Source organism: Cetorhinus maximus, chromosome 22, assembly GCF_964194155.1.
Source record: "Cetorhinus maximus chromosome 22, sCetMax3.hap1.1, whole genome shotgun sequence".
In the NCBI taxonomy this organism is placed as follows: Eukaryota; Metazoa; Chordata; class Chondrichthyes; order Lamniformes; family Cetorhinidae; genus Cetorhinus; species Cetorhinus maximus.
The window spans coordinates 41,894,515-41,921,358 of NC_135900.1; the positions used below are offsets into that span (position 1 = coordinate 41,894,515).

Below are 26,844 nucleotides of genomic sequence, written 5' to 3' on the forward strand. Positions count from 1 at the left end.
CTACCATGGGCAAACCTTAGGAGCTATGCTGACATAAAATAACGTGTCTATTGATGATGTCACTGTTTTAAATCATTCTCATTGATTAAAAAAAAATCAATACATTGAAATTCCTTTAACTAATCTCTTATGAAAAAAAGGTCTCCATTCTATAACCACTTGGATCTGTCAATTAAATTGCTCACTTAACAGACACCCTGTTGGGTTGTAAAATCAATCATTCATCACAAATCTTACAATGATAACTCTCAGGCTTACGTCAACAGACACAGTGAAATAATGGTCCTCATTTTTCTTAAATTCCACACATTTCGTTTTAAATTTAAAACAGTTCTTTGCCAGGTTTAACAGCTTTTTGACAGTTCTTTGACAGCTTGACAGTTCCAATGAGTTTATGTGCTTTTCATGTGCACTTTTAATAATCCCAAAGGACTTCTAACCTACTCCAAAGGGTGTCTTACATCTCCCAAAGATATCCTGGGACCATATTCAAAGGGGTACCTTACCTCTCCAAAAAGTACCTTGGCTATCCAAATGAATCCACAAGGTTCTGAACTGCTCCCACCAGGTCTAATCTTCGCATTTTGGGTTTCAGACATCTATCTCACCAAAACCACACGGGGGGAGGCAGCTGCTGATATGTATGGGCATCTGCCTCCATGAACCATGGTTATGTTGATATAACCTACCTCCATTCCTTCCCTCCTTCAAAAATGGTAGAGGCTGGATTTGTGGGTGGGGCTTCCAGATTCGGCCCTCTGCTGGCATTTTTGCCCAGTGGAGAGGTCAATGTTCCTGTGATTTTTTTCTCTTAATGTTGGAGGGTTCTGTTCAGTTATCCAATGACCTTAAATTTTATCCCTCTCGGTCTGTATAGTTCTTTGCTTTGTGGCTGAAGAGAGCTTTTCTCCAATCACGGTTGAGCATCAGAAAGAACTGAAACTGCTGCACCTGTGTCTAAATTAAAGTGTGTCTTGTTTCCCTTTACTAGGATATCAGCATTCCAGTAGCTTCTGCTTGGTTCCTGGATCGGTCTAAGGAAAGGGATGTCAGCATCATGGGTGTCATGTACTTCATGGATCTTGTTACCTTCCAGAGGCTTCCTCTTGTGCATATTCTTTACGGGCTTCATGCATGTAGCCTGGAAGTGGCCCAAGTTTCTGCAAAAATGGCATTCGGCTTCTTTGGCAAGGCAGTTTTCCTGCCTGCGATTTTCCCTGCCACACCAATTACAGTTAGCTGGGGCTGTTGATGAATGCTCTTCCTGTCTCCCCTGCTTTTTTACAACAGCCTCTCTGTTTTTAAAATTGACATACTTGACTGAGTCAGCTGCCTTTGAGATAGGATTCTCCTTGTCACCTCGAATCACGGATCGATTTTACTTCCTGACCTCAGCTTGCCTATTCAGTTGATTGATGTTCTAAACTTAGCAAAGGCAATCGACTGTAAGTGGTCAGACAACGCATCATCCAATACTCCCACAACAATTCTGTCTCTGATAAGCTCATCTTTTAAGGTACCATTCCCACAATTCTCTGCAAGTCTATACAGGTCATTTATAAATGCATCACCACTTTCCCCTTGACGTTGGAAATATTTGTTAAATTTTGTCCACTTAACGATAGTATTCATTCTCAGATTGAAATATGTATCAAGTGTTTTGATTACTTCATTGTACGTGGCTTTTACCTCTTTGATACACTACTTGATGAGGATATCATCTGCACAGCCACACATACCATATAACAGCGTACTGACCTACCCATTGCTCACTTTCGCATCGAGACCCAACCACAGTGCAATATCTGGCAAATCTCCCATAACAATTCAGCCTTGCTTCTGCTCGGTTGAGGTCTACAACCTTTTCAAAGCATTCAGGTATTGGTAGAGACTTTTCCATACCTGATCTTTCACTTGTTGCAACCATATAATATTCTTGGTATGTCTGACTAATACAGGATATTTTCTGAGTCTACTGAGGTATGCAGAACATTACCAAGGTATGCAAAACATAATGGAAAGCATTATTGTGAAACATCTTAGCCCAAATCTTCCAATTATTACCTGAACGGTTCCAACCAACACTAATCACAGGAAAAAGTACACACTTACCTGCCAGCACTTTTAAAGGCCAGACTTCCAATACTGGCCGCTTCCTGAAGCCTCTGTTGTAGCAAACCAGGCAGGCCTCAGTGCAGGAGAGACCAAGCCACGTCCCCTTTTTATGGAAAAACTCAGCAGGTCTGGCAGCATCGGCGGAGAAGAAAAGAGTTGACGTTTCGAGTCCTCATGACCCTTCAGCAGAACTGAGTAAAGTTAGGAGAGGGGTGAAATATAAGCTGGTTTAAGGTGGTGGGGGGGGAGGGGGTGGGGGGAGAGAAGCTGTGGCGGGGGGGGGCTGGTTGTAGGGACAAGCAAGCAGTGATAGGAGCAGATAATCAAAAGATGTCACAGACAAAGGAACAAAGAAGTGTAAAAGGTGGCGGTATTATCTAAGAGAATGTGCTAATTAAGAATGGATGGCAGGACACTCAAGGTACAGCTCTAGTGGGGGTGGGGTGGAAAGACTGACAGGGCATTACAGTTATAGATTTAAAAATAATGGAAATAGGTGGGAAAAGAAAAATCTATATATATTATTGGAAAAAACAAAAGGGAGGACTCGAAACGTCGACTCTTTTCTTCTCCACCGATGCTGCCAGACCTGCTGAGTTTTTCCAGGTAATTTTGTTTTTGTTTTGGATTTCCAGCATCCGCAGTAGTTTTTTGTTTTTATCCCCTTTTTATGGCACTAGCTACCATCTTCTGGTAATTAAGAGTTTAAATGCCTCAAAGCGTGTGTTAATTGTACTATTTTCAGCTCTATTTCACAGTAGAAAATGTGATTTCCATTATCTACAATTATTAAATATCACGTGGCCGGCATTTCTATATCAAATTACTTGCAATTCTTTGAATGAACACACTGAAACTGAGGGAAAAACTCATGGGTCTGAGATTTCCTGAAGCCTCCAAAGCTGGATAGCCTCACCCCACTGACAGTGCTAATCCCTCCTCACCCACCCACAATGTCCACCCTCCTCTCTCACCTCCAACTGTTTCCGCCTCCTCCTTCACCCCTGACAATGTTCAGCCACCCCTTATTCCCTCTCGCTCCATGAAAGTGCTCAACCCTTCCTCCACCTCCCCCAACTCTTCGACAATGTTGACCCTCCTGACACAGTCGGACAGGATCCTGGGATTCCAGAAGGTGAATTGGGAGAAGGGGTGTGGGAGGGGCTGAGCAATGTCATGGAGGGGGGGCGTAGTTGGGGGTGAGCACTGTCCGAGGTGCGGGGGGTTGAGCAGTGTTGGGAGGTAAACATTGCTGGGATGGGGTTGAGCATTGCTGTGCATTCTGGAATGCTTTGGGTGGAATTGTCTCACATTTGCACTAAGTGCGGTAGCGGGCGGGTAAACTAATGCTTTACCCACTGGCTGCAAAGGCAGGTTTTCACACTGTATCATCCCAAACCCACCGCAGTACTTATGCATTCCTGGGAAACATGCCATTTCCATGGCGGGTGGGCTCTCGTTCACCCGCCACACCATCACCTCGCTGCTTCATCACGCCTTCCTGGGAACCCCCTTAAAGTGATGTGGGGCTGTCCGTGAAGCCTGGCACTGATGACTGTGAGTGCTGACCGAGGCAAGGTAGGCAAACAAACCTTGAAGTCCCAAGCAAAGTGCAGCCCGCCAGGTGCACATCGTTTATGTGCTGTTGTGAAACATGTCGGCATGTTTTCCTGCCAACATGGGCAGACGATCCAGCGGGAGGGAGATGAATCACAGAATTGTTACGGTGTAGAAGGAGGCTATTTGGCCCATCATGTCTGCACCAGCTCTCTGAGCATGGTAACTTAGTGCCAACCTCCTGCCCTTTCCCCATAACCCTGCATGTTGTTTCTATTTAAATAATCATGCAATGCCCTCTTGAACGCCTCGATTAAACCTGCCTCCACCTCACTTCCAGGCAGTGATTCCAAACCCTAACTACTCACTGTGTGAAAAAGATTTTTCTCACTTCACATTTGCTGTGCGAGTCCATGGGGCTGGCCTTATAATGATATGCTGATGCCTTACAATGAGGTTCCCGACATCCGATGGTGGGAAATGCGGCCCGCCATCAGCGGGCTGAGCGGATGATCACAAACTGGTTTCACGCCGTCATGAAACAAATCGCACCATATTGTCCGCTCACACCATTGAACACGCCTGACACCGGCAGGCACGGAAAATCCCAGCCTTTGACACTCCAGCTTATTTATTTAGGGTTTCACCTGTTTTCTGCCTGCTATGAAAAACTCTAAGTAAATCCAGGGTAAGTAAAATCAGTGTAAGTAGAGGGCAAACAGCCCTAGTCTCTGTGATTCTGGGCCAATCATGGAGCAATCCGGCAAAGTAAACCAGCAATTGGAAGTTTAAACTTCCCACATTGAGCACCAGAAATGTGCTTACGTTGGGACTTCCGAGGGATCCTGCATATATCTTTCCAGGAATGTCCAGCCTCTGACTATCCAGAGAGCAGAAATTACTGCAATTACTGTGCTGGTTATCTGACACAAGGCTGCAAGAGAGTAAACCATGTGATGTTGCATCACTTCCTGTGATGATGTACATAGTATCTGATTAGCATATTACTAGTTAGAATTAGCCCCTTATACTACATGTGCGGCTGGTGGACCAAGACTGAGACATTGTTACTTGACACATGACTGCTGTGAATGTGAGACCATTCACGACTCCTCAGATACTGAAGCAGTCCATGTCCAAATATCCAGGCTTGGGCTAACAAGTGGCAAGTAAAATTCACACCACAGAAGTGCCAAGCAAAGACCATCTCTAACAAGAGAGAATCTAACCATCACCCCTTGACATTCAACAGCACTATATCCCCCACTATAAACATCCTGGGGGTTTCCATTGACCAGAAATTGAACTGACTAGCCATATAACTACTGTGACTACACAAGCAGGTCAGAGACTAGGAATCCTGTGGCAAATAACTCACCTCCTGACTCCGCAAAGCCTGTCCACCATCTACAAGGCACAAGTCAGGAGTGTGATGGAAGACTCTCCACTTGCCTGGATGAATGCAGCTCCAACAACACTCAAGAAGTTTAAGACCGTCCAGGACAAAGCAGCCCACTTGACTGGCACCCCATCCACAAACATTCATTCTCTCCAGCAACCACACACAGTAGCAACAGTGTGTACCAGCTACAAAATGCACTGCAGAAACACACCAAGGCTCCTTAGACAGCACCCTCCAAACCCACGACCACTACCATTTGGAAGGACAAGGGCAGCAGATAGATGGGAATACCCTGCTTGTCCAAGTGTATGCCTTGCTATCAGCATGTTTAAGCATAAGTAGTTTCTTCCTTCCCCTTGTTATAATATCAGATATAGCACATAGATGGCTATTTTTCTTATGCATTTAAAATATATTGCAATAATAGTGATTGTTTTATTGAGTTGGAAATCTGCATTATGATACTAAATTTACTTGCAGTGTGCTTACATTCTCTCTTCTCTGTGGCAGGTATAGGTTATGGTACACTACTCATCAGTCTATACCAGGTTGTTTATTACATCCTTATTCTGACCTGGTCTACTTTCTACTTCTTCAATTCTTTCTCTGCTGAACTGCCATGGGCTCACTGTGGACAAGAATGGAACACAGGTAACAGCATAAGAGCTCCTGAGGAGAAGTTTGTTCTGCTATTGAATTATTTTTTACATTCATTCTTGGCATGTGCAAATTTATTGCCCATTCCTAGTAGCTCTGAGAACCACTGCAGTCAGCATGCATTTTTTAAAAGATTGGACACAGGGGGCAATTAAGAGTCAACCATGTTTCTTGTTTTGACTGGAGCCACATTTGGAAAGATCAGGTATAAACAAGAGATTTCCTTCCCTAAAGGACTTTAGTGAACCAGTTGGGTTTTTATGATAATCCCACAAGCTCATGGTTAATTTTACTGATATCAGCATTTTATTTCCAAATTTTGTATTAAATTGAATTGAAATTCACAAAGTGCCATGATCAGATTTCAACTAGGGTTCTCTGGATTATTATACTAGTTCTAAAGCATTTCAATTTAATCTTACATTTAAGACCCCTCATTTTAGACACCACATAACCAATCTCTTGGAAGAAGGGCATGAGTCGCTTTGGTGTTTGTATCTTAATTGATTGCAGTTATGGGGCATGCATCACATAGGAATCTGAAGATTTTAGATCTGTCAAGACAGTGGGACTTCTGCTTCAAAAAATCAATAGTTTGTTTAGCCAGAGCTCTGGTAGAAGTGTTCCTCAGTGTTTGCGCTCTGATTCTTAACAAGAGTAATGACTCAAGTGGTAGGGTCTCCAAGAAGCCAGCCTGACACCAGATAGTTTTTTTTAATTCGTTCATTCATGGGGTGTGGACTTCACTGGCTGGACCAACATTTATTGCCCATCCCTAGTTGCCCTTGAGAAGGTGGTGGTGAGCTGCCTTCTTGAACTGCTGCAGTTCATGTGGCGTGGGTACACCCACAGTGCTGTTAGGGAGGGAGTTCCAGGATTTTGACCCAGCAACAGTGAAGCAACGGTGATATATTTCCAAGCCAGGATGGTGAGTGACTTGGAGGGGAATTTCCAGGTGGTGGTGTACCCACTATCTGCTGCCCTAGTCCTTCTCGTTGTGGGTTTGGAAGGTGCTGTCACAGGAGACCTGGGTAATTTCTGCAGTGCACCTTGTAGATGGTACACACTGCTGTTACTGTGTGTTGGTAGTGGAGGGAGTGAATGTTTGTGGATGTGATGCCAATCAAGCAGGTTGCTTTGTCCTGGAAGGTGTCAAGCTTCTTGAGTGTTGTGGGAGCTGCTTTCATCCGGGCAAATAGGGAGTATTCCATCACACTCCTGATTTGTGTAGGAAGTCAGGAGGTGAGTTATTTGCTGCAGGATTCCTAGCCTCTGACCTACTATTGTAACCACAGTAGTTATATGGCTAGTCCAGTTCAGTTTCTGGTCAATGGTAACCCCCAGGATGTTGGTAGAGGGGGATTCAGTGATGGTGATGCCATTGAACATTAAGGGGTGATGGTTAGATTCTCTCTTGTTGGAAATGGTCATTGCCTGGCACTTGTGTGGCTCAAATGTTACTTGCCATTTGTCAGCCCAAGCTTGGATATTGTCCAGGTCTTGCTGCATTTGGACATGGACTGCTTCAGTATCTGAGGAATCACAAATGGTGCTGAACATTGTGCAATCATCAACTAACATCCTCACTTCTGACCTTATGATGGACGGAAGATCATTGATGAAGCAGCTGAAGATGGTTAGGCCTGAGAAACTACTGCTGAGATTCCTGGAGCTGAGATGATTGACCTCCAACAACCACAACCATCTTCCTTTGTACTAGGTATACTCCAACCAGCAGAGAGTTTCCCCCCTGATTCCCATTGACTCCAGTTTTGCTAGGGCTCCTTGATGCTACACTTGGTCAAATGTGGCCTTAATGTCAAGGTCAGTCACTCTCACCTTACCTTGGGAGTTCAGCTCTTTTGTCCATGTTTGAACCAAAGCTGTAATGAGGTCAGGAGCTGAGTGGCCCAGATGGAACCCAAGCTGACTGTCAGAGAGCAAGTTATTGCTAAGCAAGTGCCGCCTGATAGAACTGTTGATGACCTCTTAGATTACTTTACTGATGATCGGTGAAGGAGGACTGGTGAAAGATAAAGGCATCATGATTTTTGCTAGGCAAACAGGCCCAGCCTGTTAATTATGTACTCTTTGTGGTTAATTTCATACAGGCAGTGGGCAATATCTGGGGAATTACTTGAACCCCAATATATAGACTGTGGTTGTTAGGATAAGAGATGTATACTATCAATGTGTAACTCTGTAAATGAATATAGTGTGTCAAGATTGGCTGCAGATCTATCCTTCACCAACTGGCTTTCTGGAGTAGAACATGGTAGCAGGGAATGGTTGCCTGAAGGTTAAAGTTGAAAATTAAGGAGAAAAGTATTCAGACAGTAAACAACAATCTTAGTAGCCAGTGTGAGAAATGGCAGAAAGCAAGTGGAAATTGTTGGGATATAATTATCCTCTGATGTTTTCAAAGTCAGAATCATTTGACAAGTCTTCTCTATCAAAGTGAAAACAAAGTATGGCCTTGGCATTGTCACTCCCTACCAGAAGTAAAATGAGAAGTAAAATGTCTTTTGAGACGGATGTCGATCTGTTGTCTAGTGGTGGAAGGTTTGGATATTCTATTAGAGCTCTTGGATGAAATTTACAAGAAAAATGATCTGTTAAGTGCTTATGAGGCACGGTCTGGATTTAATAGATTTTTGAAAATAGATGGTAAATCCCTGGAAGAATATATCATGGACTTTAACAGATTATATAAAGGATTGATTAAATTCAATTTGGGGATATCTGTATCAGTACTAGCATTTAAATATCTGTATTGTGCTAAATTGACAAGCTCCTGGTTCTAATTGGTAATCCGTTCCCAGAGAGGGAGACTCTGTTGGATCAGATGTCTGCTGTCTTATAAAAATTCCTGGGGAAACAATCATTTCCTTCGGCCTTCATGGGACAAATAGGGCATTCCACAATGAGAAAAGGATTAGAAGACAATGACTGCCAGATTTTGAAATGGCCCAGTTATGAGGCATAGGTGTCAATACAATGAATAGGCAGAATGATGATGAAACCACATTCAGTAGATTTGCCTATTACAGGAGAAGACAGGATTAGAACGGTAATAATAGATGAATGAACCCCAGGAATTCCCAAGGAACAGTTAATAGGTGCTTTAGGTGTGATACAAAGTATCTTTATGTGATCAAAAACCAGAAGTGCAAAGACAGGATCCTCAAAATGACACATGACAAGAAGAATTCTGAGAAAGAGGGTGAGTGTAATGGTGAATCCAAGTTATGCTAGTCATGAAGAGTTTTAGTCCTGTGATGAATGGTTGGTTAAGGACTCATTTAACTGTGTAGTGCTAGATAGTACTTGTACTTCGACAGTATATGAAACAGTTTGCTTAAAATATTATCTTGACTCACTGAGTGGTGAGGATTGATGCAAGGTTAAGGAATATAAAATTATTTTGCTTTAGTTTTGGTGCTGACAATTAATTGAGTCCATTAAAGAGATTTGTAATTCCATAAAATAGCTGGAGTAAGCTATTTTAAAAGCACGTATATAGTCTCTAATGAGATGCTTATAATGTTGATGGAACTTCCTGTGAAAATGGCAAAAATGAAAGTTGACATGGAGCACATTAAGGCAATTGTGTTCGGAATGTCAGTGGATCAGCAATTTAACCAGTCAGCACATTGTTGCATCCCCTTAATAAAACTGATGTTTCTCATCAGACTGTTAGACAAGTATTAATGGCATCAGGTGATAAGAATCAGAGAGAAAAAAAGCAAATTGTCTTAAAGATACATGGAAAATTTGCCCACTCTACTTCTCAAAGGTAAAAAATCCTGCTAGAAAATGCAATTGTGGTTAATGAAGAGTATATCAGGCTAGTAGAAAAGATTAGTGAGAAGATTTTTTTTATTCATTCATGGGATATGGGCATCGCCCATCCCTAATTGCCCTTGTTCAGAGGGCAATTAAGAGTCAACCACATTGTTGTGGGTCTGGAGTCACATGTAGGCCAGACCAGGTAAGGACAGTAGATTTCCTTCCCTAAAGGACATTAGTTTTTACAACATTTGGCAATAGTTTAATGGTCATCATCAGACTTTTAATTCCAGATTTTTATTGAACTCAAATTCCACCATCTGCCATGGCAGGATTAGAACCCTGGTCCCCATAGCATTATCCTGGGTCTCTGGGTTACTAGTCCAGCGACAATAGCACTACACAATCGCCTAAAGATTATTGCAGGACTCCGCCATCGATGGAATTTTACAGCCCCTCCCGCCAGTGGGATTCTCCGGTCCCACTGAAGTCAATGGACTTTTGAATGGCCCGCCACATTTTCTGGCCCCTGCCCCTGCAGTGACGGGGACTTGAAATTCTGCCCCATGTCTTGTTGTAAGTCTTCTGTTGACACACAAGTTTAACAAAGTAGTTGTCATGGATCTAAAGGAATCGGATAAAGACATAAATATTTTCATTCTCCATTTTGTAGATCTAGCAGCCATATTTAGTCATTCTACAATAATACTCAGTAAGGACTAAAGGGGGTTATTATAGGCAAAATGGTGGAGAAGTTGATAGGGACCAGACTTAGGGCACCATCAATCTTTCTGACTAATAATGTAGGAGAATTTTCCAATGATGAGTCCAAACTTGTATGAAAACGTGAACATCATGATCATGAATCCCACAGCTGGAAGTCCTTTCAGCACTAGACTCTGTGAAAGGAATCATGTGGTGATTGATGATACATAGCATAAAATTTTAGCTGATCAACCAGACTGCAAGTTGATAACTCCCCTGTCATGGGAGGTTCATGTAATGAATTCATTCCAGCTAGTTGCAGGATATTGTCCCTATCAATTAGTCTATGGGTGAAATTCCAAATTGCTTCCTGTGCTTGGTAATAGTCCTCCTGCTCTAGAAGGTACTACAATGAGTTAAATTTTGTTCACATTTGGGTGCTTTACATGCAGGATGGAGACATTGTATAAGACCATCCAGGATAGAATTTAATTCAGGAGATTGGTGTATTATGAAAGAGAGGCTCATATGGAATTGAAAGGCCCTGGCAAGATAATAGGTCATGATGGTAAGACAGTACTTATAACACATGGCAATCAACCTGTTCAGGTTCAGTCCTTATGATTAATCAAAATTAATTACAAAATCTCAAACTCTGAATAGTTGCGAGAAATAAATGAGGCATCTTGTACCTCAAATGCTCATATGCTTTGTGATGATGAGGATGAGAATATGGTAGATTAAGGGCTGGAAGTGAGCATGTGAGTGATCATGACACACAGAGACAGGGCTATCACATACAAAGTCCACTTGTCCAGTGGCCTTTGGCCACTTGTTTGGCATATATTCCAAAGGAATCTAGTGAATGGAGGGATGCAACAATTGTGGGATGTGCAGGAAAAGCTATAGGCAAATTTAAATATTGGTTGAATGCCCAAGATGATGGCTAAGAAGGGAAGTTGATAGACTGGCAGAATGTGGTGTATGAGTGGAAAGTATGAAAACACAATGTAAGCATTTATAGTGGATTTGGAAGTGACTCTTACATCAGAAGGGGATTACATGCCCGAGAAAGGGCTTCTGATCAGGCAAGAGGGAGATCTTGCAATAGTAGTCTGGATAGGCGTAAAAGTGCAAAGAGAGACTATAACTTAAATAGGTCCCCTCAGTCTCTTCAGGTACCATGCCCTAAGAGGGCATTGCAACCATGGGCCAATGTGTTGGGCCAAGGTTATGCTTGGTAAGGTACTGGTTTGCCATTGCCTTCTGCAGGTTTTGGCTGATCAGGAAACACTCCCACTCTTACCGCCTGCCATAGGTGTATCGGAAGAATTTACAGGTTGGCAGTCAGCCTGCTTGGCCGTGTCATAAACATATCTTTCTTGGCCATCAAGTCCTGGGGTGGAACTTGGACCTGGATTTTCTGGCTCAGAGGTAGGGTTGCTATCCACTGCACCACAAGGCCTCCTGTTACTTGATAAGATAAGGAAATAAAGACCATAGAGCAGTCTTGAAACAGAACTAGAAGCAGAAACCTTCGTAAGAATGAATTTTTGGTGGCTGCCCAATAAACTTGAGGATAAGTTAATAACAGAGGCAAAACAAAGTGAATTAGGTAGTAGAGAGAGTTTGGAGTTTATTCTGAGGTATCAGGTAAGGGGCTTTGTCAAACAGGTGGATTTCTACTGAAAAGTTCCTTGTAGATGGGAATTATAAGGCTAAAGCGAGGGATTTTAAAGAGTGACTAGGTGATATAGCTGATGGCATGGACTCACCCATAGCTGGAAAAATAATCTTAAAAACCTGTATTCATGGGAATGCAGATCAATCAACATAAAGATCATGTTTCTGCAGGGCAAGACTTTTCAGAAAGAAGTGTTTCTGAAACTGCCCAAAGGAGCCACAGATGCAGAAGGAAAACTATTGAAACTAAACAAATGCATCTATGGTCTGAATGATGCTTCCAGGGTTTGGTATTTTTTGGTGAAACCTGTTTTACTGAAAATAGATTATGTTCAACTACAATCAAATCTTGCAATGCTTTGTTGGTATCATAAATCAAAACTTTCAGGTACCTTCATGATGCATATTGATGATTTCTTATAGGGTGGGACTGTGGAATTTGAGAACTGTGTTTGAATAGTTTAGAGTAGAATTTAAAATTGGGAGTAGTCAGGCTTATGGGATTTTAAACTTATTTTTAGATATTAAGTAGAGTAGATCTGGGAAATCAATTTAGAGTGTTCCTCCCAACTCAATTCATTGCAGTAGGTCATCACAGAAAATGATAGGTCTAAAAGAGAGAGAGAGCAATTGTAAAGCTTGATTGGTCAGTTAAACTGGTCATGTACTCAAACTAGATCAGATGCTAATTTTGACATATTGGAGCATTACAAGGAAACACCCAAAGTAAAGAATATTTTAAGGACAAATAAACTTAAAAAAAATCTGGGGAAATGCACACTTAAGTTCCAGTCCTTGGGCAGGCCAAAGAATATGAAACTTGTCATATTTAGTGATGCTTCACATGCTAAATCTTCCTGATAGCTATTCTAGTGTAGCTGGTTTCATAATATTGTCTGGCAAGAGCAGCTCCCAAAAGGCTACTGACTGCACTAAAATCTAATGCTGAACAAGGGAGAATTGGCTCTGGCAAAAGGCCCCATAATAACTGCTCTATTCAATGAATCAGCTTTGAAGATCTTGCAAAGAAGAGTCGATATTTCTGGTGCAGACGGCTACACTCCAGTGAAGCCCAGTTCCAGAGTAGTCTGATTTTCTAATCTTTAGAAGTAGAGAACCATTTTGTTGGTTTGATATTCCTAGAAGATTTTATGAATACCTAACTGTACTCCTTACTTTATGGATTTACAGATAACTGCATGGAATTTACAAAGAACTCCTCAGCTAACAATTGGAGAAAAGGAGAAAATGCCACCATGCCTGTCACTGAGTTCTGGGAGTAAGTAAAGCTCAATTGCTATTACTAATGAAATGCCTGTGCATGTGTCAATTAAAAAAGAAGCTAGTTTGTCTCCAGAAAGGGTGGAAATTCTTGTGTTGCATTGGGTGCTCTTCCTAATGGATATAGGTCAGGAATTACAAAGGTGCAGTAAACTCAATGGCCTTGAAATGATACCACCACACAAACATATATGTTCACTTGAAATTCTTTCCCCTGCCATTGATTTCAGAGTAATATCAAAGCTAATATTGAACATCCCTGATTTTTATCAGATGGCCACTGAATATGAAGAAAAAGTATAAATGACCTTCTCATGTGCATAAGGATTGGATTTAAAATGGCCACCTAATCCTCCAGTTTGCATTTGACACCTCCTCTCCACTTCCCACTCACTAGGCATTTCAGATGAAAGAGAGCAAGTCCACACCTGTAGATTAGTAGTAAAAATATGTCCATTCTGTTACAGAATGGTCATGAATTCTCCTTTTTCTTGTTTTTTTTAGCTAAATTTTAACTTTGTACCTCTTATACTTTTGCTCACAAGTTAATGAGCTATGTCACTTGCACATGTGCCAAAGTTTGGCTGCAAGTACAGCCTCATTTTTTGAACAAGGGACAACTGCAAGAAACAGAGAGCGTCTCCTTGTATCTAGCTGTTATCTGTTAGTGGTTCCATCTTGACGTCTCTGCCTGTCACTGTATAGTGCAATCTAAGGAAGACCTCAACTTAGAAAAAGCAATACAGGTGGTGAGACAAACAGAGGTCCGAAAACAAAACACGGAAATACTTAGAGATGAAGAAAAGCCCTGGCTCAAGGAACCTTCAGTGACCATGCAGTTCCTTAAGCCCAGGAATGTAAAAGAAGCATCAGAAAAGAAGGTACAATTTGGAGGGAAAGCACAAGACACCATAAAACCCTGCCAGCACTGTGGCACCAAAAAGCCCCACAAGTGCGAACAGTGTCCTGCAAACATTACAGAGTGCTTTCTCTGCAGAAAAATTGGCCATTTAGGAGAGATGTGCCAAAGTTAAACCTCTAACTTCACAAGTTTCAAAGAAAAAATCTTCATGCATAAAAGGCTATTAATGAAGCTGAAGAATTTCTTCCAGAAGAGAAACAAAAATGTTTCCTAAGTGAGATCAATGACCCCAGTCATGCATTCTGGAATGCAGATATATATGCCAATGGACATATCACTAACTTTAAACTAGATACTGGAGTAAGTGTAGCGGTTTTATTAGGCAACGAACCGTGATTACCAATGTATTGCCTGCAGCCAATGGAAACCTAGCTATCCATCCAGGAGGGATTGAACTAAAAGTCCAGGGAGAGTTATAGGCAACACTCCAATACAAGGGAAAGCAGATGTTGGAAACATTGTATGTTCTACAGAATCAGGCATTCTCTCCTTTAAGTAGAAGAACTTATACAGGCTTCAATATTATCAGGAAAGTGAAATAAGTCAATCAACAAAAATGCAGGTGCAACTTCAAAAATGACTTCTGAAGATTATTTGCAGGTCTGGGAAGACTTAAGACTGAATGAAGCATTACTTTGTGAAGAGTTGCTAAACCTGTGTGTCTTTTCACGCCTAGGAAGATACCACGCCCACTTATGAAACAGGTCCAAATGCAGCTGGAAGAGATGACCAGGATTGGAGTCATCTCTCCTGTCACTAAGCCTAGAGTGTGGTACTCTGATTCCTAAGCCTAACAGAGTCCTTTGCATTTGTGTAGACTTAACTCAGCTTAATAAGGCTGTAGCGAGGGAAATATGTCCTTGGTGGACGAAAGCTTGGCGAGGCTGTCCAGTATTACCATGTTCACAATAGTGGATGCCAACAGCAGCTTTGGCAGGTGGCTTTGGATAAGAAACCAATGTTACTAACGACCTTTATTACTCTGTTCGGGAGATTTTGTTTTAATTGTTCACCATTCGGTACAACATCAGGACTGGAAATTTTTCAAACAACCATGTTCAACATTCTACAGGGCCTCGAAGGAATAAAATGTCACATGGATGACATCTTAGCCCATGGTGAATCTATCGTAAAACATGACCTGAGGGTTAAAGCAGCTAGTTCTGCAAGAAGAAAGCCTGTCATTTAATTAAAGTGTGAATTCTCGAAAATGTCTATGCGTTTCAACAATGGCAGAGTCGCAAAAAACGACAGCCTTTAGTGAATTCCCAATCCCTACTCCCATCCTGGGTCTTCAGTGATTCCTTGGTATGGATAATCAGCTGGCAAAACTGCCTCCTAGCCTAGCACATGTTACTGGACCTTTATGACACTATTAAAGAAAATCCAAGCCTGGTGTTGGGATGCACATCAGGAACAGGCATTTCAAAAAATTAAAGAAATGCTACTTCCACCAGATATCTTAGCTCATTATGACTGGTCACCACCACAATTGCAGCCGATGACATGTCTATAGGGCTAGGGGTAGTCCTTTTTCAAGAACAACCAGATGGGTGTCGTAGACCAGTTTATTATGCCTCTCAGGCATTCTCTGACACTGAGAACAGGTACGCGGTCATAGAGAACAAGGCTCTTGCAGTCACATGGGCTTCGAGAGGTTCTCAGATTATATCATCAGCCTAGAGGTCATCAAAGAGACAGACCACAAATCCCTAGTTTCCTTACTTGATGAAAAAAAACTCGCCAGAATGCCCCTGAGAATCCATAGATTCCTGTTGAGATTAATACACTTCGCCTATGAAATGGTATATGTCCAGGTCAAGCTGCAAACAATAGCGGATACATTGTTCAGAGCCACCGTTGGCCATCCTACATAACAAGATGTGAACCTCAATAATGAGGTTGAATCATATTCTCAGTTAGTTACAGCACAATTGCCGGTAAACTCAAAAAAGCTGCAAGTAATGCATTTTGCACAGATGCAGGATGAGGAATGCATCGACATTCACCAATATTGCACACAAGGTTGGCCACAGCAGTGTTCCAGTGGTACAGTGATGAAAGCCTACTTTGAGCAAAGGAAGCACCTTACGATGGTGGATTATTTGCTGGCATATGACAAGAGACTGGTGATTCCTGTCTCATTCTGGCCAGAGATCTTGGAAAGAATACACGAGGGCCACATGGGTATCACAAAATGCAGAGCACGGGCTCAGTCTTCTGTGTGGTGACTGGTAATATCGAGACCTGTAGTAGAAATGATTCTCAGTGCCAGGTGTGTGCAGTGCACAGACCAGAACAAAGGGAACTCCTTTTCTCAATTCAATTCCCATCCAGACTGTGGGAACGCCTGGGGATGGATCTGTTTATGTTTAATGGAAAATCCTTTTTTATTGTCATTGAATACCTCTCCAAGTGGATTGAGATCAAACCTCTATACACAATAACCACTGAGACAGTCGATTGGACTTTAAAGGAAATCTTTGCAACACACAGCACTCCGAGCCAGCTTGTCTCCGATAATGATCCACAATTTGCCAACGACTGCCTCACACACTTCATGGATAACTGTGGGTTTGTGCATTTCACAAGTTCCCCGAGATATTCCCAATCCAATGGCAAAGCCAAAGGGGCGGCCGAACCGTCAAAGCACTGTTGAACGAGGATTTTTTGATTGCACTCCTAAATTACAGAGATACTGTACTGTAGTGTGGGTTGGCACCATCAGAACTGTTGATGGGCAGAAAGCTCCAAACGCAGATTCCCATCCTACCCAAAAAATTGCTTCCAGAGCTAGAAGTCCAGTATTATCAAAGAGTTCAAGAATGAGAGTGGTGCTATTGAAAACAACAGGTTTACAACTATAACCAGAGGTGCCATTCCAGGAACCTCCCCAGGTTGATGCAAGGAAAAAATGTATGGGTACAGGACCAAGGAAAAGAAGGAGTAATAGTCCAGAGAGATGACAACCAACAGAGATCTTATTTAGTACATGCTTCAGAACGTACAATACACAGAAACTGGAGGAATCTTGTCAAAGATGATGATCAGTCATACGTCTGGAAGGACCAGAAGTTGAATCAGAAATTAATAAAGAACCAGATACAACAACTCTCAATGAAAATCATCCAACTCAAGAAAAAGGAGTTCAAAGGGAGATACTGATCTTCTAAGTCTGACAAGAACACAATCAGGGAGAGTTGTGAAGCCTCCTAACAGATTGAATCTATGATGTCAGAGACTTGGAGGGAGATGAGTAGTATGTAAATATATATGTAAAAAATATGGACGAAGACTTGGGGGAGATGTAGTATTAGGGTTTATAAGGGTTAATGTGTGGGACTGTAAATAGCACCTCCCATAATGATGAAGTAAGGGAACACAGCACTAGGAGAGGAGGAAAGAATGTTCATGGTTTCAGCAGTGTAACACCTAGTAATGGATAGCTGTACATAGTTCAGTTGTATAAAATAAATCAGTTGTTGTTTGAAAATACCAACATCTCAATAATCATTCCAAAGCTAAGCATACAACGTTATGAACTAAGGAACAACTGTAACTCTCTTTCATGTGGTTTTTCTTGTTCTGCATAGGAAACGTGTCCTGAGGTTGTCAGATGGAATTGGGCATGTAGGGACTGTCCACTGGCAGGTAGCACTTTGCCTTCTTCTGATCTGGATTATCTGCTTCTTCTGTATGTGGAAGGGAGTTAAGACAACTGGCAAGGTAACTTAATTAAATTTCTTTAAAGAAAAACTGAGAGGCAACTTGAGTAACATACTTTCTTTGTGAGGACAAAATTATACAGGGTGGTTCCTATAAACTAGATGTTACATGTGAAGTAAAATATTTTGCATTGTGTCATTTCATTTGATCAGTAGCTGGACCTGTGCACAGAAGCTATGGCTGCTGTTGCTGGTTCCTCTGTCCTTCGTTTTCATCTAAGGGCTTAGGTGATGAGTGAATCCACATGCTCAGGAGAAATTGGGATGGAGGGCAGGGATAGGGAGGGGGGACATCGCTGTTGATCTTTGGGGTATAGTTGAAGATACATCATGGGGTGGCAGTAGCACTCAAAGGTGACCCTGTGAGGAAAAAGTGGCCAGCAGTGGCTGACATGGGTTAATATGGGATCGGGTGGGTTCTCCTGATCCTCCTGATTCTACATTCAGGAAAGTTTATTTGAAACACTTAGCTTTTTGGTTGCAGCCAGCAGAAATTCTTTTAAGCACTAGCTTAAGCATAGCACCACATTTAGACTTGGTTTTCCTGAATGCAGCAAGACAGTTGCCAGCTATGTTCAGGGAAACCCAATATTTCAGAGGGGGACCACAAATAGATGTTAGGCCCGTTATTTGAATATTCGGAGGGCCTAATGTCTGTTTCAGGCTTGGGTGCTAAATGCCTTTTTTTTGTCTAGACTAAAATGGCAGGTGGTGTAATTCTGACACAGAAAAAGTGTTCACTTCCTGCCTGCCATATTGGAGACTTAAGAGGTCATTTAGTGCCTGAAAAACAGGCACAGCGCAATCTAATTTCTAGGTTCTTTATTTTGATGAGTGTCCAAAACTACATTTTTTGAATAAAACTTTGAACAAACTTTGATCTGTAGTCAAGTTAATATATATGTATAAAAACTTAGTCTATACAGCTTCAAGGATTTACCACTGAACAACAAGCAACAATTTCACTATCCAAAGTAGCTGCATTAAAGATCTTTTGAAAGTTTTATTATAAAGGTTCTTATTAAAGGTCAATGACCAAGAACAACTTTTTTCTTCCTGTTGCATTCCTGGGTGAGTTGAATTTTGGAGGGATGGTAGGTTGTCACAAGATAAATGCATCGTGACAGCTACCTGGGCACCTTACAGTAACTTAAATGATTTGTTTGTGTGACACTAGCTGGATGTTAATGAAGTTGTGTTTTTTTTCTGTTGGTTGGTTTTCTGGTGTCCTGATGACATCATGTGTTTAACAAATGATGTCCTGGTGGTGGGGGGAGTCACTGAGGGCAAATCTCCATGCTCGCTTGTGTTGACTGCTATAGGTAAATGGGGGAGAAACTCAGTAAAACTGGATCTTCATCCCAAAGTTAAGGTCGTGTGAATATCTTCCGGAGGTGGTAGCTTCTTCAGCTCCCAGGAATCTGACATAATGAAAGGTGGTGGGTCCAGAAGATGGCGCTATCTGGCAGAATTCCCAGTGCTCCTGTTGTCTCTGTCTTGAGCTTACTTTAAGAACACTGAGTTTTTCTATTCAGGCAAATAAATATGCCAAGGAACTGCCTCATCAGAGAACCATCTGGTGTTAGATTTAGGAGCAACTGATGGCTATGTGGTTCATCAAATGGTCTTACATCACTCAGTTTGGATTTAATTTGTGTTTACCTTACTAACCCTCGATGAGGATACGCACAAGCTACTGCGCGCCCCTTACTTGTCAAAACATAAAGGAACAAGTATTGAATGCAAAATCAAAAATTGAAGTTAAACATCGAGTGTACGAGCAGTTCATAGATATAAAAAGATGCAGTCAGGGTGACCCAGCAGTTTGAATAACATATAAGCAATAAACAGCTACTTAGCTAAATGAGAAATAGAGGTTGTAACTGCAATTCAGCCATGTCGCTGTAGTTCAACATTAACTGAACACTGAATATTAAATTATTATGAGGCAACTACAAATTGGTGAGGCTAAATTTGGGGTAAACAACTATATATCTGAAAAGTTAACAACATCAGATAGCCAGTTTATTGAATTGTGTCCAGGTGTTAGTGTTTAGCAATGTTTCCAGAGCAGATACGAACCCATCCTTATGAATGATGTGGGTGAGTCAACCTTCTCCCTTCTCCCTTCTCTCTGTTGCTGATAAGCATTGGGTCAATCAGCATTTTCAGCAGCATTACCTGTTTTCATTTGAATCCTCTGTTCCGGTGAACCTGTCTTAGCACAGGTGAAGGTACCTGAGCAACCTTGTCTCTCTTTGCCACCTTTCCTCTGCCTTCCAGACTCATCCACTAGTTTTCTGCCTGAGATTTTCATTTCTGATTTTACCCCAACTGAACCTGCTCTTGGGTCCCCATCCCCCTGCCAAACTAATTTAAATACTCTCCAACAGCATAAGCAAAATGTCCCACAAGGAACTCAGTCCCAGCTCTGCTCAGATGCAACCTGTCCAGCCTGCACAGGTCCCACCTTCCCCAGAGCTGGTCCAAATGTCCTAAGAATCTAAAACCCTCCCTCCTGCACCAAATTTCCAGCCTCATATTCATCTGTCTTATCCTCCAATTCCTTTACTCACTTGCGCGTGGCACCGGGAATAACCTGGAGATTGCCACTTTTGAGGTCCTGCTTGCTAATTTTTCACCTAGCTCCCTAAATTCTGTCTGCAGGACCACATCCCTCAATCTACCTATGTCGTTGGTACTGATATGGACTATGATTGCTGGCTGTTCACCCTCGCCCCTCAGGGTGCTCTGCAGCTGCGCAGTGATATCCTTGACCCTGGCACCAGGGAGGCAACAAACCATCCTGGAATCATGTTTCCGGCCACAGAAATGCTTATCTGCTCCCCTAACTATCGAATCACCTATCACTATTGCTCTGCTGCTGCTGAGCCGCCCGTGGACTTGGCTCTGGCCACTGTGATGCAAGATAGCCGCCAATACCCATCTGCACATGTGCACTGGTCCGCGCATGTGTAGAAAACCAATGACGTCACTCCACTGTGCCCAAGCCTGCCAGAGGGCTTTTTTATTCTGTCAGTTTGAGGGGTCGGGTGATGTGTGTACGCCAATCAGAGCTGTGGGCGCGGGATTGAATGAATCATGTGTAGTTGCAGCAGTTTGGCACCTGCTGAGTGAAGACAACATTGTTGCCAACCAGAGTGAGGTCGTGAGCAGGTTAAACCATGAAATTGGTACCCGGGATAATGGCCCACAGTGTCCTTCAGTGACCTCTGCCAGTTTGGGGAGCTGTGGGGCAAACATTGTTGGGCGCAATGTAAGTATTTGTTTTTAACAGTTTGGAGATGGGTTCTCATCTGGTGTTTTCTTATAGCATCTGCATTTGCTAAAAATATCGTTTTTTGATGGCTACAAGAGCAGGTCAAAGGCTAGGAATCCTGCGACGAGTAACTCACCTCCTGACTCCCCAAAGCCTGTCCACCATCTACATGGCACAAGTCAGGAGTGTGATGAATACTCCCCACTTGCCTGGATGAGTGCAGCTCCTACAACACTGAAGAAGCTGGAGACCATCAAGGACAAAGCAGTCCACTTGATTGGCACCAAGTCCACAAGCATTCACTCCCTCCACCACCGACGCACAGTGGCAGCAATGTGTGCCATCTACAAGATGCACCACAGGAATTCACTAGGGCTCCTTATACAGCACCTTCCAAACCCATGACCACTATCACCTAGAAGGACAAGGGCAGCAGATATGTGGGAACACCAACACCTGGAAGTTCCCCTTCAAGTCTCTCACCATCCTGACTTGGAAATATATTGCCGTTCCTTCACTGTCGCTGGGTCATAACCCTGGAACTCTCATACCAACAGCACTGTGGGTCCTACACCACATGGACTGCAGTGGTTCAAAAAGGCAGCTCACCACCACCTTCTCAAGGGCAATTAAGGATGGGCAATAAATGCTGGACCAGCCAGCAAAGCCCACATCCCATGAATAAATTTTTAAAAACCGCTGCACTGGCTGATGGGGTCCTTGATCTCATTATTTTATTTGGCCAGTAGAGCACTTTTCTTGCCTTCTTCAGACTAGACTTGATTCCTTGATGGCTTGCATGGATGCGTTTCAGCATCTCTTTTTTCATCTGCTGAGAGGTGATGACTCTAGTTCCTTCGTGCAATCCCTGATTTCATTCCTTCATGAGTAAAGGATTTAGGCGGAAGCCATTTTTACCCACAACATGGAATAGTGCACAAAGGTATTTCTCCAACAGAGGAGGTACATCCACAGTGCTGTTAGTGAGGGAATTTCAGGATTTTGACCCAGTGAAGGAATGGAGAGATAGTTCCAAGTCAAAATGGTTTGTGAATTGGATGGGAGTTGTATGTAGTCCATGCAACTGCTGCCATTGTCCCTCTTGATCATAGAAATCATGGATTTGGAAGGTGTTGTCAAAGGAGCTGTGGAAAGTTACTGCAGTGCATCTTGAGATGGGACACACTGCTGCCAGTGCACCAGTAGTGGAGGGAGTGAATGTTTAAGGTGGTGGATGGGGTGCCAATCAAGTGGGCTAATTTGTCCTGGATAGTGTTGAACTTCTTGAGTCTTGCTGGAGGTCCACTCAGCCAACTAAGTGGAGAGCATTCCCCCACATGCCTGACTCGTGCCTTGAAGGCAATGAACAAGCTTTGGGAGTCAGGAAGTGAATTACTTGCCACAGAATTTCCAGCCTCACACCTTGTAGCCACAGTATTTATATGACTGGTACAGTTCAGTTTCTGGTCAATGGTAACACCCCCAGGATATTGATGGTGAGGATTTCAGCCACGGTAAGGCCATTTTAACTTTTTTATTCATTCATGGAATGTGGGTGTCATGGTCTAGGCCAGCATTTATTGCCCATCCCTAATCGCCCTTGAGAAGGTGGTGGTGAGCTACTACAGTCCATGTGCTGTCGGAACACCCACAGTACTGTTAGGGAGGGAGTTCCAGGATGTTGACCCAGTGACAGTGAAGGAACAGCAATATATTTCCAAGTCAGGATGATGTGTGACTTGAATGGGAATTTGCAAGTGGCGGTGCTCCCATACACCTGCTGCCCTTGTCCTTTTAAGTGGTAGAGTTCATGGGTTTGGAAGGTTCCATTGAAGGAGCCTTGGTTAGTTGCTGCAATGCATCTTGTAGATGGTACACACTGCTGCCATTGTGCATTGGTGGTTGATAGTGTCGAGCTTCTTGAGTGTTGTTGGAGCTGCACTCATTCAGGCAAGTGGAGAGTATTACATTATACTCCTGACTTGTGCCTTGTAGATGGTGGAAAGTCAGGAGGTGAGTCACTCTCCACAGAATTCTCAGCCTCTGACCTGCACTTGTAGCCACAGTATTTATATGGCTAGTCCAGTTCAGTTTCTGGTCAATAGTAACCCCCAAGATGTTGATGGTGGGGGGTTTCAGTGATGGTAATGCCATTGAATATCAAGGGGCGATGGTTAGGTCATTGCCTGGCGCTTGTGTGGCGTGAATGTTACTTGCCACTTGTCAGCCCAAGACTGAATATTGTCCAAGTCTTGCTGCAACTGGACACGGATTGTTTCTGTATCTGAGGAGTCTCAAATGTTGCCGAACATTGTGCAATCATCAGTGAACATCCCCACTTCTGACCTTATGATGGAAAGAAGGTCATTGATGAAGTAGCTGAAGATGGTTGGGCCGAGGACATTACCCTGAGGAACTCCTGCAGTGATGTCCTGGAGCTGAGATGACTGACTTCCAACAACCACAACCATCTTCCTTTGTGCTGGGTATGACTCCAACCAGTGGAGAGTTTTCCCCCTGATTCCCATTGACTCCAGTTTTGCTAGGGCTCCTTGATGCCACATTCGGTCAAATGCTGCTTTGATGTCAAGGGCAGTCACTCTCACCTCACCTCGGGAGTTCAGCTCTTATGTCCATGTTTGAACCAAGGCTGTAATGAGGTCAGGAACTGAGTGGCCCTGGCGGAACCCAAACTGAGCATTAGTGAGCAGGTTGTTGCTGAGTAAGTGACGCTTGATAGCACTGTTGATGACCCCTTCCATTACTTTACTGATGATGGGGAGTAGACTGATGGGGCGGTAATTGTCTGGGTTGGATTTGTCCTGCTTTTTGTGTACAGGACATACCTGGACAATTTTCCACATAGCCGGGTAGATGCCAGTGTTGTAGCTGTACTGGAACAGCTTGGCTAGGGGCGCGGCATGTTCTGGAGCACAAGTGTTCAGTACTATTGCCAGAATGTTGTCAGGGCCCATAGCCTTTGCAGTATCCAGTGCCCTCAGTTGTTTCTTGATATCACGTGGAGTGAATCGAATTGGCTGACGATTGGCATCTGTGATGCTGGGGACCTCCGGAGGGGGCCGAGATGGATCACCCACTCGGCACTTCTGGCTGAAGATTGTTGTGAATGCTTCAGCCTTATCTTTTGGGGTCCTCCATCATTGAGGATGGGGATATTCGTGGAGCCACCTCCTCCAGTGAGTTGTTTAATTGTCCACCATTCACGACTGGATGTGGCAGGACTGCAAAGCTTGGATCTGATCCGTTGGTTGTGGGATCACTTGTAATGAACATCAAGCTAAACAAGCTAAAGAGTCGCTCATGACTCATGACATCCCAGATAGACCATGGCTGAAGCTTGGAGTAGACTTTATCACTCTCACTGGAACTCATTATCTCATCACCATTGACTACCATTCAGACTACCGGAAGTTAAACAAGCTGACATCAATGATTGCCAATGAGATCGTGGAATACCTGAAAGCACAATTCAGTTGTCATGGCATTCCTGACATTGTGATGAGTGACAATTGCCCTCAGTTCACAAGTGAAGAATTCTGACACTTCATGAATGAATGGGAAATTCAGCACTACACATCATCTCCACAAGATCCCTAGACAAATGAAAAATCTGAGGAAGTGGTAAAAATTACCAAAGGGATCATCAAAAAATCGAGTAGATCCAGCACAGATGTGTACAAGGCGATCTTGAAGTGAAGAAACACATCTACTGCAGGCATGGAAAGTAATCCAGTCCAGCGACTAATGTTACATCACCCTGAGGACTTATCCTAAAAAAGCTAAAAGCTAAAAGACAACTGAAGCTTGGAATAGTAACAGGAGTGAGTGACAAAATCAAAGTGCAATGACAGAAAGCCAAATTTCACTTTGATAAAGCAGCCAGATCATTGCCAGAGTTGCGAGTTGGAGAGCAAACATTTAACACACTCAACAAAATTCTGCCCACTTGGCAATTTGAAACCTGTGTAAAGCTGTCATCACCTTGATCATACACAGTGAAAGTGAACAACCAGATATATCATTGCAACCAGGGACACATATGTGCAACTGGAGACCCTGCTGCTTCACAGCAAACAGCTGATAAGGAAGAATTGCTTTTTCCAACTGAACGTGGAATGGAACAACCATCAGTCCCAGGGGTCAATTGCTCCCCAACAAACGCAACAGGTCAACAGCAACACTCGTCACAGCAACCAAGTTCACCGGAGTAGCAATATCACATCAGGAACCAGCAAACACCATACGAACAACCCCACAGGTAACAGTACAAGACCTGAAAACTTTAAGGATGAAATGTGCAATGCATGTGTAGAGACAGAAGAAAGTAAGGTAGATGAGAATGTGAACAGCTTTTTGTTCTTGGGTGATGAATTTCTTTATAGACTGTAAATGGGTAACTTGCAACTGCAAATGATAGTGCATGCAATTGTTTTTTTTTATGAAAAGCGGATGTTTGGAGAAATGACTTTGCACACTTTCTCATGTGTTCTGTGGCTTGCTATAGTCATGTGACCTCTGATGTCATTCCTTTCTGAGTAAAGGATTCAGGCGGAAGCCATTTTAATGCACCACATGGAACATCAACCACATTGACCGCAGCGGTTCAAGAAGGTGGCTCACTAACACATTCTCAAGGGCAATTAGGGATGGGAAATAAATGCTGGCCTTGTCGGCAATACTCACACCCCATGAATGAATAAAAAATGGCATCCTTTATTTCTCCAATTTGAGAACACCACTTCAACATCAACTGCAACTTCTTCCTTAACCCACTGTCGTTGATGAGGCCCTCAAACGTGTCCGACCCACCTCCTGCATCTCTGCCTTCACACCTTCCTCTCCCTCCAAGAACCATGATAGGATCCCCCTTGTCCTTATTTTTCACCCCACCAGCCTCCGCATTCAAAAGATCATCCTCCGCCATTTCCGCCAACCCCAGCATGATGCCACCACCAAACACACCTTCCCTTCACCCTCCCTGTCAGCATTCCGTAGGGACCATTCCCTTCTGGACACTCTGGTCCACTCCTCCATCACCTCCAACACCTCATTCCCCTCCCACGGCACCTTCCCATGCAATCGCAGAAGGTGCAACACCTGCCCCTTTACCTCCTCCCTCCTCACCGTCCAAGGGCCCAAACATCTCTTTCAGGTGAAGCAGCACTTCACTTGCACCTCCTTCAATTTGTTCTACTGCATTCGCTGCTCCCAATGCGGTTTCCTCTACATTGGAGAGACCAAACGCAGACTGGGTGATCGCTTTGCGGAATACCTTTGGTCTGTCCACAAGCATGACCCAGACCTTCCTGTCGCTTGCCATTTCAACACACCACCCTGCTCTCACGCCCACATGTCTGTCCTTGGCCTGCTGCAATGTTCCAGTGAAGCTCAACGCAAACTGGAGGAACAGCACCTCATCTTCCAACTAGGTACTTTTCAGCCTTCCGGACTTAACATTGAGACCAACAACTTCAGATCATGAACTCTCTCCTTCTTCCTCACCACTTTTTGACCCCCTTTTTTCAATATCTATTTTTAATGTTATTTTTTTATTTTTTACCCCTTATTTTTATTTTTATTTATTTTCATTTTTATTCATTTATTCATTGCTTTATCCCCACCTTTTATGCTACTTTCGATATTTTTCCCCACCACTCCAACAAGGGCCATCTGTCACTTGTTCATGTTGTTCTATTCAGAGTGCTTA

The 26,844-nt window shown here is 43.1% G+C and overlaps 1 protein-coding gene across 1 annotated transcript in view; it reads left to right on the forward strand.

Moving 5' to 3' along the window:
- LOC144696822 (sodium- and chloride-dependent GABA transporter 2-like) overlaps window positions 1-26,844 on the forward strand; it is an 82,630-nt gene that overhangs the window by 23,163 nt on the left and 32,623 nt on the right. Inside the window, exons 4-6 of the mRNA XM_078568570.1 lie at window positions 5,585-5,725; window positions 13,100-13,187; window positions 17,705-17,837. Coding sequence (XP_078424696.1) covers window positions 5,585-5,725; window positions 13,100-13,187; window positions 17,705-17,837 — 362 coding nt within the window. The remainder of the gene's footprint in view (window positions 1-5,584; window positions 5,726-13,099; window positions 13,188-17,704; window positions 17,838-26,844) is intronic.